General features: G+C 43.7%; 1 protein-coding gene across 1 annotated transcript in view; it reads left to right on the forward strand.

Moving 5' to 3' along the window:
• LOC147689500 (vomeronasal type-2 receptor 26-like) overlaps positions 1-12500 on the forward strand; it is a 542936-nt gene that overhangs the window by 427499 nt on the left and 102937 nt on the right. Inside the window, exon 7 of the mRNA XM_086939935.1 lies at positions 8469-8592. Coding sequence (XP_086796061.1) covers positions 8469-8592 — 124 coding nt within the window. The remainder of the gene's footprint in view (positions 1-8468; positions 8593-12500) is intronic.

Raw genomic sequence — 12500 nt, forward strand, 5'->3', positions numbered from 1 at the left:
CCTGGGCCTCACGGGCTATTACCGAAGGTTTGTGAAAGACTATGGTACTATAGTGGGGCCCCTCACAGAACTCACGTCCAAAAATCAACCCAAGAAAGTCAACTGGACCGCAGATTGTCAAACAGCATTCGAACAATTGAAAGCCGCCATGTGTTCCGCCCCTGTGCTCCAGGCCCCCGACTACAGCAGGGAGTTCGTCGTCCAGGCGGATGCCTCCGACCATGGCATTGGGGCAGTCCTGTCTCAAGTGAACACCGAAGGCCTTGATCAGCCAGTGGCCTTCATCAGCAGACGACTCCTACCACGAGAACAACGATGGAGCACCATAGAGAGGGAGGCCTTCGCTGTGGTATGGGCCCTCAAGAAGCTCCGGCCCTACCTCTTTGGCACACACTTTCGGGTGCAGACCGACCACCGACCCCTGCAGTGGCTGATGCAGATGCGGGGGGAAAACCCGAAGTTACTACGTTGGTCCATCTCCCTACAAGGGATGGACTTCACTGTTGAACACCGGCCTGGGCCAGATCACACCAACGCGGATGGCCTGTCCCGGTTTTTCCGCCTCGACGAGGAGAGTCCCCAAGAGGATGGGTAACTCTCCCCGCCTTCAGCTGGGGGGGACGCATGTTGGACAGGCCACATGAAGGGCCGCTCTCCCCCGGCCCGACCAGGCCCGAGCCCGGTCACGCAAGTACCACACACCACCATTGCACGTCCTCCGTCCCCTCAGGGACCCCTGCCTTCGAACATATCGACCTCGTGGGCCCGATCCACTGCTGGCCCGCGCGCCCATCCGGGACGCCATCTTGGACACTCCACCACGAGGCCGCCTGGCCCCCGATCGACCTCAACCCTGGGCCTAGCCAGGCCTCAGACATCCCGGCACCACCATCCACCCAGGAGGTGAGCGGGCTACTTGGCAAGTCAATGGGAGAAAGAGGTGTCGATGGCTCTCCCCCGCCAAGTGCCGCTCGGCCATCGCCTCCCCGGGCGCTGGCTCCACCCCCCTGCTGGGTGTCGGGACACCCTCATCCCGGACCTCCCGACCTCCAGGTGCGAGGGTCCGGACATCAAAGAACATCAGCCCTATAACTGGGGCAGCTCCAGAGCAGGAGGGCAGTTGTATCTTGGAGTCGAGAGACGCAAAGAAGAACTCATCCTTGACGGACTACCGGCGCTGCCGTAGCTCTGCCTTGTGCACCTTTGTCTTGCCTGCTGGCGCTGCCACAACCTTCGTAACCTTCCGATCCTTCATCGTCGTCGGGACCTGCTGGCGTGGCCGCGGACCGTTTGCAACCATCATCTCATCGGGACCTACTGGCTCCGCCGCGGACCGTCGTTTCCTTCGTCCATCTCGGGACCTGCTGGCTCCGCCGCGGCCCGATCATCTAGAACGCCGAGCTCGAGGATTGAGAGCTATTTCCACCTTTTTGGTAACAAGACTGTCCCGCTACCCTTTTTCCCAAACCAGAGACCAGAATCGAGGGGACCCCTGAGTCCAGACCTCCTTGTACCATTCCATCGTACTTAAAGAATTGCCTATAAAGTCTCGTTGAACTTTACCCTTGTGTGGTGTCCGTCTGTGGGGGGGAAGTTACTTGTCTGTACGATCGCTGGAGACGGCTCTCCCCGGAGACCTCTCCCCTTATCCTCGGCCGACCCTCCCGGTCCGTCTAACAAGTGGAAACAACATGTTCGCGATTGTTGCGACCACATGGGCAAGTTCTCGTTACCGAACTGGTAAAAAAATTGGGCAGATTTTTGCGAATCGCGATTACGAATTTGTGCGAGTTCGCGTATTGCAAATTCACAAATTCCGCCCATGCTTATTGCTGAGCTGTGAATCCCTTGCTCAGAAGTGAGCTAAGATGCAGAAGCAGTGTTTTTGCACCAGGTGAAGTGTTGAGTTTTGATTATTGCCATTGTGATGTGAGCCAGTGGCTCTGATCATTTGATGAGTTGTTTTTGTGATGTGTGAGTGAGTGTGCTTTCTTTGAGATGTGTGAGTCAGTCAAGGTGCTCCTCTAAAGTTCTCATTTGATCTATTCAGTGTACATATCTTTCTGATCTTTTGTAGAACGTCCAGTATATTTGCTTGAGTATTATCTCATATTATTTGCTGTTTGTTTATTTATAAGTATTATTCATGCATTATATTTACCAGGTGTGTTCAAATTGCTTGCATATAAACATATATATACCTCTTTGTGTATTTGAATCTTGTGCATTTGGTATCTGAGAAAACCTTTTTGTTAGAGATCACTGTTTAAAATAAAACCCCAAGCCTTATTCTAAAAGAGAGAGAGTCCTTCCATTTTGTAAAATAAAACCCTTTTCTAAAGGTGTTGTTTGTTTTGTGTTAAAGTCTTTTGCTGCGCCGGGTGTTGAGCCATCGAGTGGAAGCTGTATTATCTGATAGGCGCATTCAAAACATCTGATCAGTCTAAAAATTGGCAATTTGCCGGGGAGGGGGGGGAATAAAAAATATATGGTCACCAAAGGTCACTCCAGTTCAAAACACAACCATATAACTCTCTGGTGTCTAGTGTGATTCTGCTCCCCCCCACACAGAGGATGTATATGCTTAAAAATGACTTATCTGCCCTCGGGGGACAGAATAAAAATAAACAAAGACCCCCAAGAGGGTGACCCTCCTACACACTGTCCCTGGTGTCTAGTTGGCTTTTGCCCCACTCAGAGGGCAGATCGGCTGTCTGTTTTTAGCCCGATCTGCCATTGGGGAGGATGGAATACAAACAAAAACAATGGCCAAGGGGAGCGACCTTTACCCAAGGGATTACTTGCCTTCACAACATAATTCCCTTGTGTCTAAGGGGCTTCCGCCCCACCTAGAGGTCAAATCAGCCTAAAAATGACTGATCTGCCCTCTGGGTGGAATATAAAAAAGGATAGCCCCAAAGGGGAGTGACCCTTGCCCAAAGGGTCGCTCCGTGCACTAATTTAAAAAATGTCATCCTTGGTGTCTAGTGAGTTTTGATTCCCCTCCTGCCTCCCGTGGACATATCTGCTGACAAAAATAAGCCCGCAGGGGGGAATTGAACCTTGCCCAAGGGGCTGCTCCCCCCAAAAAACTAAAGCCTTGGTGGTCTGGTGGATTGGATATATGTTCCATGATCACAGACCCAACTGCAAATGTGGAGCAGGAATCCACTACAGACAGACACTGGGGAAAGGAAAGAGTTTTCCCTTTGTATATGCTAATTATTTATCTATAAAAAAAACTGTCAATGGGGAAAAAACACTTTTTCTGCATTTTCACCACTTTTGGGGTTGTTTCCTGCACAATCCCACTCTGTAAGTGGATTTACACCTGCCCCCAACGGATGCGTAGCTCAACCATTTACCAGGTCAGAATGGGTCCGCAACATTTTGCCAATCTCCTCAAACAAGTTTGTTTACTCTGAAGAAAATCTTTTTTTCTAAAGTGGTTTTACACTTGTTAAGGGTCTGCATGTGTAAGCTATACCTACACATGCAAATAGGTCTGTGGATTGACAGCTCTGTGCCTCCTCCTCAGGATGCTCAATCTCTTAGTATTGCCCATTGTCCTTAGACCGCCTGGCTATGTAATATTATGGCATGTACCCTGTGTTTCTTCCCCATGAATGCCCTAGCTCTATGATATCAAGTTCCCTTTGATATTTCATCCTTTTTCCACTGTCACTGATGTTATCTCATCTGTCCCAAATATCTTCCTTTCTGAATCCCCCACACTAACTTTATCATGTTTGGCTCACATCTCATTTTCTCTGGATCCCTCACACTGATGCTATCACATCGACCTTGCTTTTCTTCCTCCCTGGATTGCTCACACTAACGCAACACATCGCTTGGCATCTGTTTCCCCCTAGATCCCTCGCACTGATGTTATCACATTTGCTCAGCATCTCTTCCTCCACGGAACCCTTCCACTGATGCAACTAACTTGCCCTGCATCTCCTCCCCTTTAATCCTACACACTCATATTAAAACATCTGCCCTGCATCTCTTATTCCCCAGGTCCCTTAGACTGATGTTAACACTTCTGCCCTGCATCTCCTACTCCATGGATTCTTCAAACTGATACTATCACATTTGCCCAACATCTCTTAGTCCTTGGATCCCTCGCAATGATGCTATCACATGTGCTCCATGTTTGTACCTCCATGGATCCCTCACTGTATCTCCGTGGGCCCTTACATCGATGCTATTACATGTGCCCAGCATCTCTTCCCCCCAGAACCCTCACACTGATGCTATCACTTCTGCCCCCACATGTCTCACTCCCTGGATCCCTCACACTGATGTAATACATCTGCTTGCATCTGTTCCTCCCTTGATCCATCACACTGGTATTTTCATATCTGCTCCACATTGGTACCTCCATGGACACCTAGCACTGATGCTATCACAAGTGCTCTGCATCTCTTCTTCCCTGGATCTCTCACACTAATGCTAGTACCAGTCCTTTATTTATTTCTTCTCGGATTTCCCATATGAGCATTGTTAGAGCTGTCATCCTAAAGGTAGCTCTGGTAATCTGTGTTTAGATTAAGTTTGTAATATATTGTACATTGCTATTGTACTGTACTAGTTCTTTTAAGAATGTTCTGTTACTGCCTAGATACTGTGGAATGTATATTTATTTACTCTTGAGTTACGATCTGTTGGAGCTGGCTGCGCTTTCTCTAGCTCCTCTTCCATGTAACCTACCAATAAACTACTCAAGACATCTACTGTTTCCTGGCCAATTACTACAGTAGCCTTCCCCTAATATTTTACCTGCTTACCCCCTCTTTTTGTTGATTCTTTTTGTTGGCCTCAGGACTGTAAGCACTTTACCGCTGCTGACTAGTGCTAAAGTGCATGGCCTTCTTCCCTAAACATGGTAACATTGGTGTATACACAATTGGCATATTTGATGCACTTGTTAGTACCTTGTAAAGTGGTATAGCATATACCAAGTGCCTGTAAATTAAGTGCTACTAATGGGACTGCAGAGCTGGTTGTGCCACCCACACAAGTAGTCCCGTAAACATGTCTCAAGTCTGCCACTTCAGAGCCCGTGAATGCAGCTTTACTGCCACTTCAACTTGCCATTTAAAACCCTTTGCCAAGCCTTAAACTCCCCTTTCATTACAAATAAGTCACCCCAACGTAGACCCTAGGTTGCCCCTAAAGCAGGATGCTGTGTTACTTAAAGGTAGGACATGTACTTTTAAGTTTTGCATGCCCTGATTGTGAAACAATCTCAATTCATTCTTCACTACTATGACACCTACTACACTCATAGGATAATATTGGGAACTTAATATACATTTAAGCTGTCATTCCTAATTAGAAAGGAGTAGCTGGTCCTGTTTCACATCTGTCGAATGGCAATGAAACACCCTCTTTACTGGTAAGGTTGGATTTAACATTACTATTTTAGAAATACCACTTTTAGAAAGTGGACATGTCTCTGCTCTTATAATTCTGTGTGCCTGCAGCCTGTCTCTAATGCATGTCTAGGGTGGGTGACAGCTACACTTTGTGCATTCCCTCCAGACAGTCACAAACACAGAAGGATGAGTTGTGTCTGAGGACTCATCTGCATTCTGAATGCTCTTCTTGGGAAGAAACAGAGGGAGGGGTTGACACTTACACCAGAATAGACAGTGCCTAATCCCCACACAAAGGGCTGATTACCCCCTGCTGATAGTCTAGAGCCAGTGGTAGGAATAAAGGACATTTGTGCACTTCAAAGCCCCTTCTTTGAAGTGCACAAAGGTCCCTTCTTTGAAGTCACCCCCTCTATTAAAGGCACTACTAGGTATACATGCTGGGTCCCTGACCGCACCAAATCAGACACTTGTGGGCCTACTACATTGTGTCAGAAGAACTGCTGTGCTTCATCAACGACTGACACTCTGCTGGACAGGCTGACTTGGAAGGCTTGCTTTTCTGCTCTGCTGCCCTGCTTCCTGCTGCTCTCTGATCTTGCTGAGTAAAGCTGCACTTTGTTTTACAACTGAACTGATCTCCAAGGACTTATTGGCTTGCCTTCTGTTGCTTGAGATTCAGGGATATTAAAGTCTCTACCCCTTCCGTAGGCGTATAGTAGATCCGATGTATCAACCCTGTTGCAGGAGTAGGACCTGGCGCATCGCACTCAGAGCTTCCTCATCACAACTGGATCCACCACTTCAGGCATAATTATTCGCTGCCACTGCATGGAGAATATCAATGCACTGTCTCTCCAACGTGGATTAACCCGGAACATAGACTTTGGGACTGCAGCACTCGGAACTGGCACTACAACAGATCCAACGCATCACTGCCACTGCATAAAAAAAAACTATTGTCACCTCGACTGTAGGCGGAATTTAACGCATCGTTCATCTGCATCCTGCATCTCGCTGTTGCGACCAGGCTCGTGGTATGCTGTTTACCGGGCCTGCGTGGCTCTTGTCTGTGGGCTGCGCTCCATTGCAGTCAGCCTGAACTGCTGACTTTGCCCAGGTTCAGCGCGACCAGATAACCCCTATAGGTGCTTATTGCTTTTATGCACTAGTACTCTTTTTATTCTTTTAATATTCATAATCAACTTTTACCTATTGGATTTTTATCATTTGGTCTTGATTTATTTATAAAACAATTGTCTATTATTCTTAACCTGTGTGGAGTCTTGTTGTGGTGTTTTAATTATACTACTGTGCTTTTGTGTGTGTTGCACAAATACTTTAAACATTGTCTCATCAGATAAGCCTGACTGAACTATACCCAGCTGGATCACTGAAATAATATCGAGGGTCAAAATATCGACTAGCAAAAATATCGTGGACAAAATATCGACAGTCAAAATATCGAGTTTGTATCTACAAACAGGTAAGTACAAAAATATTGAGTACAAAATATCGTTTACAATATTATAGTTGTAAAAAATATCGACTTTATAAAAAACAGTGTTAAATTAAATTAATATTAAAATGTAATTACTAAAATATACTTAAAAATACTTACATTAACTTATAATAATTAAATAATAAATGAAAGTAATAACAAAAATGTTTCAATATTATTTGTTAAAACATATATATATATATTAACATACTATAATTAAATAAGATACTAAAAACTGACCCTGAACCCTAAAAATACCCCTTTACCCAAAAACCCAAAACTGACCCTAAACCCTAAAAATACCCCTTTACCCAAAAACCCAAAACTGACCCTGAACCCTAAAAATACCCTTTTACCCAAAAACTAAAAACTGACCCTAAACCCTAAAAATACCCCTTTACCCAAAAACTGAAAACTGACCCTGAACCCTAAAAATACCCCTTTACCCAAAAACTGAAAACTGACCCTGAACCCTAAAAATACCCCTTTACCCTAAAACTGAAAACTGACCCTGAACCCTAAAAATACCCCTTTACCCTAAAACTGAAAACTGACCCTGAACCCTAAAAATACCCCTTTACCCAAAAACTGAAAACTGACCCTGAACCCTAAAAATACCCCTTTACCCTAAAACTGAAAACTGACACTGAACCCTAAAAATACCCCTTTACCCTAAAACTGAAAACTGACCCTGAACCCTAAAAATACCCCTTTACCCAAAAACTGAAAACTGACCCTGAACCCTAAAAATACCCCTTTACCCAAAAACTGAAAACTGACACTGAACCCTAAAAATACCCCTTTACCCTAAAACTGAAAACTGACCCTGAACCCTAAAAATATATATGTAAAATTTACTCTAATTAATGTAATTAACTAATTACAAATAATGAATTACCAATTAATTACTAATAAAAATATGTACTAAATTATATTAATTAATTAACTAATTAATATTAATTAATTATCAATTAATTATTAATTAAAAATATTTACAAACATATATTAATTAATTAATTATTATTAAATTACTTCCCACCCTATTCCCCTATAAACCCACAACCCGCTACAGAATTACATTACGCAATTATTATAAAAACAAAATTCATTTAATAAAATATTTTATAACATTAATACACACTTTTCACACATATTATTACATAAAAATACACTATAAAGTATTATATATTATTAAAAATTCGATATTTTTGCTATCTATATTTTACACAGTCGATATTACTTCACTTACCTTAAAAACGATATTTTTGTAGTCCAGTCGATGTTTTGTCCAGTCTATATTTAAAAGTCAATATTATGTCCAGTCGATATTTTGGAGTCGATATTTTGTCTGTTCACCATACCCAGCTACCTGAGAGTGAGCACAGGTTATCTTTTAGTGTGTACCTAGCTTTCCCTGACTGGAGTGGTGGACCCTGATTGGATAGGCTCCATGTGTCTGCCAACTTGAGACCCCGTTTCTAACAAGAAAATATAAAAATTCTTCCCGAGTCTGTAGGATGTGTGGTAATGTCACAACTCCCCTTTGTCTCTTCTCTCACACATCTCCTACTTTTCTCCCCTTCCAGGTGCCTCGCTCTGTGTGCACTGAAAGTTGTCTCCCTGGATACAGGAAGGTCCCTCTAAAGGGGAAACCTGTTTGCTGCTACAACTGCACCCTCTGCTCAGAGGGAGAGATTACCAATAAGACTGGTAGGTGATACAACTCAGCATGCCAGCCAATGAGCCCTTTCAAAGACCCAAATGAAAAGACATGTAATTTACTCACAAGTGAAAGTTTCCTTTGTGAATAACCCCCTTCATTTGTACATATTTACTATACATATGTTCACCATGTCAGTCTCATGGAAATAAAAATTTTTGAACAGAATGATGATATAATTTTAGGCCAAAGCTAGAATTAGTCCATGGTCCATGGTTACCACATCTTTCTTTTGTTTATTCTCGCTCTCACTCCATTCTCCCAACCCAGTAACATCTTTGAGGTGCTGCGACTGGTAGAGTGACGCTAGGCACCAAGGTCACGGAAGTGCCTCAGCCTGGCAGGATGAATCGAGATAAGAGTATCCTGCAGAGATCTATATGCATGTGTGCCATTTTTCAGGGGTATTTACAACAGCATGATAACTCTGGTGGTTAATGCACTTGAGGGAGTGATCTTAGATTTGTCTATCACAGTTTTGACTCATAATAGAGTAGCATAGAGGGTTAATGTTCCTGCTGCAATGCACAACATGTGACATGCAGATCAGAGATTAGTATTTTATGTAGATAGATTAGTGGGTTATTGCTTTTATCACAAAGATCCTTCTGTGAATTGAAGTTGAAAATTGACAATCCTTCAGATATAATACATTGATCTTTTAACTGGCATAAAAGTCTAGCATGCAAATTGAAAGGTAGAGGTTTAGAACTTTATTGTTTTTCCTCTCAATCTTTTGTTATTCTAACATTGCTAACAAGGCAGCCTGCGGGTATCAATGCAATGTTATTAGCTTGACTCCTCAATCAGCCATAACATTTATGGGCAGATTTACAAAGACTTTGTTCCTGGTTTGCATCACAAAAGTGATGTAAGCCCGGTGCAAAGCATTGTTTTGGGACTTACTTTCCAGCGCAAATACTATTGTATTAGACAGTAGCCCTAAGTCACACAAAGGAGCACTATACATTATTTAGGAAAAGAGGCATACCATGTGCGGGACATGACTTTACCCTGCACTCACCTACAGATTTTGATCTTTAATGGAGACCATGATGACATCAAAAAACGATGCATCCTCTGAAATGTACATAAGGGCTGCACAGAACAACACACATACAAAGTGATAATGTTTTCAACTTTGCCAAGCATAGAATGTTGTGCTGGAAGTGTAACCTTCCAGTAAAAAAAACTATGTTTTATTTCACTCAAGCACCTTTGCACAATGGTGCAAGTGTGTGTGCGATAGGGGCTAAGGAGAGATGAGGCACCATTGGAAGGTGGCCTTGAGGGAATCTATGTAGAAGGTCATGAGAGGGGGGGCAACAAAAATGGTAGGAGTGAGAGGCACCAAAGGTGAACCCGCTCTTATCTCAACATCTCACTGAAAGGCCTCCTCTCCCTTTCCTTCAGTTTTCAGGATCATGGACCACTCACCAGACCAATGGTCTTCAAACTGTTTGATGTCGAGACCCCCCATCAAAAATTTTTTTAGGCGTAATGACCCCCTCCCCCAAAAAAATTCTAAAACCTGCTGGTCCCTATCATTGACAGCCCTAAATGTTCTCCAAAGAAACGGTCAATCTGTGGTTGCACCTTATTAATACCAGTTTAACACCCAAATATAACAATAAGCAACAAAAAGGTGACCAGAGCAGCTTTAAAAGGGCCTTCTACAGAGCGGCAACACTTGTTTCTGCTTTTTAGTAACTTTGAAACCTTTTGAGTAATTACATGTTTTTTTGTTAAAATCAGCAGATTATGTGGCAGATGATGGAATATGTGGCAAATGCGGCAAATCTATAATTATGCTAAAAGTGCTGCAGCCGCACAATCACATGATTCCAGTGGCGCTTGGTATAATAGCTGTTATGCATGGGCGGCAACTTTATTGCACAGCATTAGAGGAAAACCATACTATATTTCATGGGATGCTGACGATGATTTACAGCCTTGTGTAACTGGGGGTAGCTGAACATCATTCATCAAAATGAAAACATAGGTATATTTTTTAGATCTTTCACCGTCAGGTGGCTACATAAAAAAATTATGTGCAGCTTCAATGGATAAAAAATAAATTTTTAAAAGTTGTTACTCAGTGGGAAATGCACAATAATACATTTGGAAACCTCTATTAGTTGATGTATTGCAAAAGTCTGCGTGAAAGGAGAGAGTCACAGAATTATATTGTGGTTGGTGCGGTGGAGAACAGTGACTTGTGTAGTGCTTCTAAAATATAGGGGCATATTTATAAGCCCCTTGCGCTGCCAGTGAGTCATTTTTTATGACGCTCTGGTTGCACAGAGAGCAGACCCATATCTATGAGGTCACGCAAAGTCCCTTTGCTTGGCTTTTCATGGTCTCCTAGATATGGTGTAAGGCAACGCAGCGCAAGTTGATGCGTTGCCCTACGTTGCATAGGGGAGGGCAATCCATGGCCGTTGCGGTGGGTTTTCCTATGGGTTTTGACACATTCCCAGATTTACAAGGACCTGGAAACCTCAGGATGCATCAAAACTATACGCTGCCCCGGAGATGCCTAATGAGGAGAAATATCTTTATTTCTCCCCAATTGTTTCCTCTTTCAATGTGCAGCACAGATGGAAAGAGGACAAGGCCTCCATGGGTTGTTTTTGCGCAGGAAGGCGTGCCTTCTCGGACATGAACAATCCTTCCAACAATGCAGGCACCCTTGCACCGTGGTGGAAGGGTGCCCGCGTTGGTGATAGGCACCAAATGGTGCAGCGGCAGAAAGGACAGGAGTGCACTGTATCTTATAAATACAGTCCATGCCTGTACTTTTGAATTGGCATCGGGCAGCGCAGCAAACATACTCATTGGAAATGAGACCAATATATTTTAGCAATAACCAGATCCTATGTAATGCAATTTGTTTACATAACTGTCCCTGCAACACATTCTCAGGGATAGTAAGTACTATGTAAATATGATGACTATTAAAAGGAAGCACCACTACACAGCTCAGTAAACTCCATGCACTACCACTCAAAAAGTGATTTCATCAATTAACTGCAGCAGAACATTTCTGTACAGAGAAATCAAAGCCAGGCAGACAGCTAAACCCACCTTTCTACCAGTGTGCTGCTGGCCTGAAAGAAATGCAAATGTGCACAACTAGGTAATCTGCAAATCCTTTACATTTGCATTTCTTTCAGGCCAGCAGCACGCTGGTGGAAAGGCTTGTTTACCTGTCTGCCTGGCTTCGTTCCTGTGCTCCAAATCATCTGTCTGGGCCGTTTTCTTCAGCAAATGAAGAGCCCAACCCCCTTTTCATAACTCCAGGGCCCCCCTGGGGGCCACGCCCCACAGATTGAATACCTCTGCACTGGACCCTCTTCATATATTAGCACAGAGATCTCTCTCTCTTTCTGTTCGCTCTGTGCAGTGTGTACTCTTTTATTCTTTCTGCCCCCTCCTTTTTGTCTGTCATTGTCAGTCTGCCAGTCTCTCTCTCTCTGTCTCTCTACACGTTCTCTTTTCCCGAATTCTCTTTGTCTCTATCCTTCTCTCAATGTTTTCACTTTCTCTCTCTCTTCCTATGCTGCTTTTTCTCAATTGAACTCTTTTCTTCCTCTTTCCATCGTTGTCTCCTCTCTCTTCTCCCTATCCTCCTCACTTTCTCTTTCATTCCTCTGCTCTGCCTCTCTCTTTCGTGTTCTCTTTCCATCTGCCTTTCTCTTGATCTCTCTTTTATCTCTTCCGTCTCTCATTCGAAACACTTATGTCTCTAAACTGTCTATTAGACGACCTGAAAATGTGAGCAGGAGACAGAGGTGTAAAACCACAGAGGTTTGAATCAGAGGAGGAGATGCAAGCTCCTAGGGTATTAAAAGAACGAGGAGAGATGACCTGGGGGAGAGGCTTTAGGACAAGATCA

Source organism: Lissotriton vulgaris, chromosome 10 (assembly GCF_964263255.1).
Source record: "Lissotriton vulgaris chromosome 10, aLisVul1.2, whole genome shotgun sequence".
NCBI classification, from domain to species: domain Eukaryota; kingdom Metazoa; phylum Chordata; class Amphibia; order Caudata; family Salamandridae; genus Lissotriton; species Lissotriton vulgaris.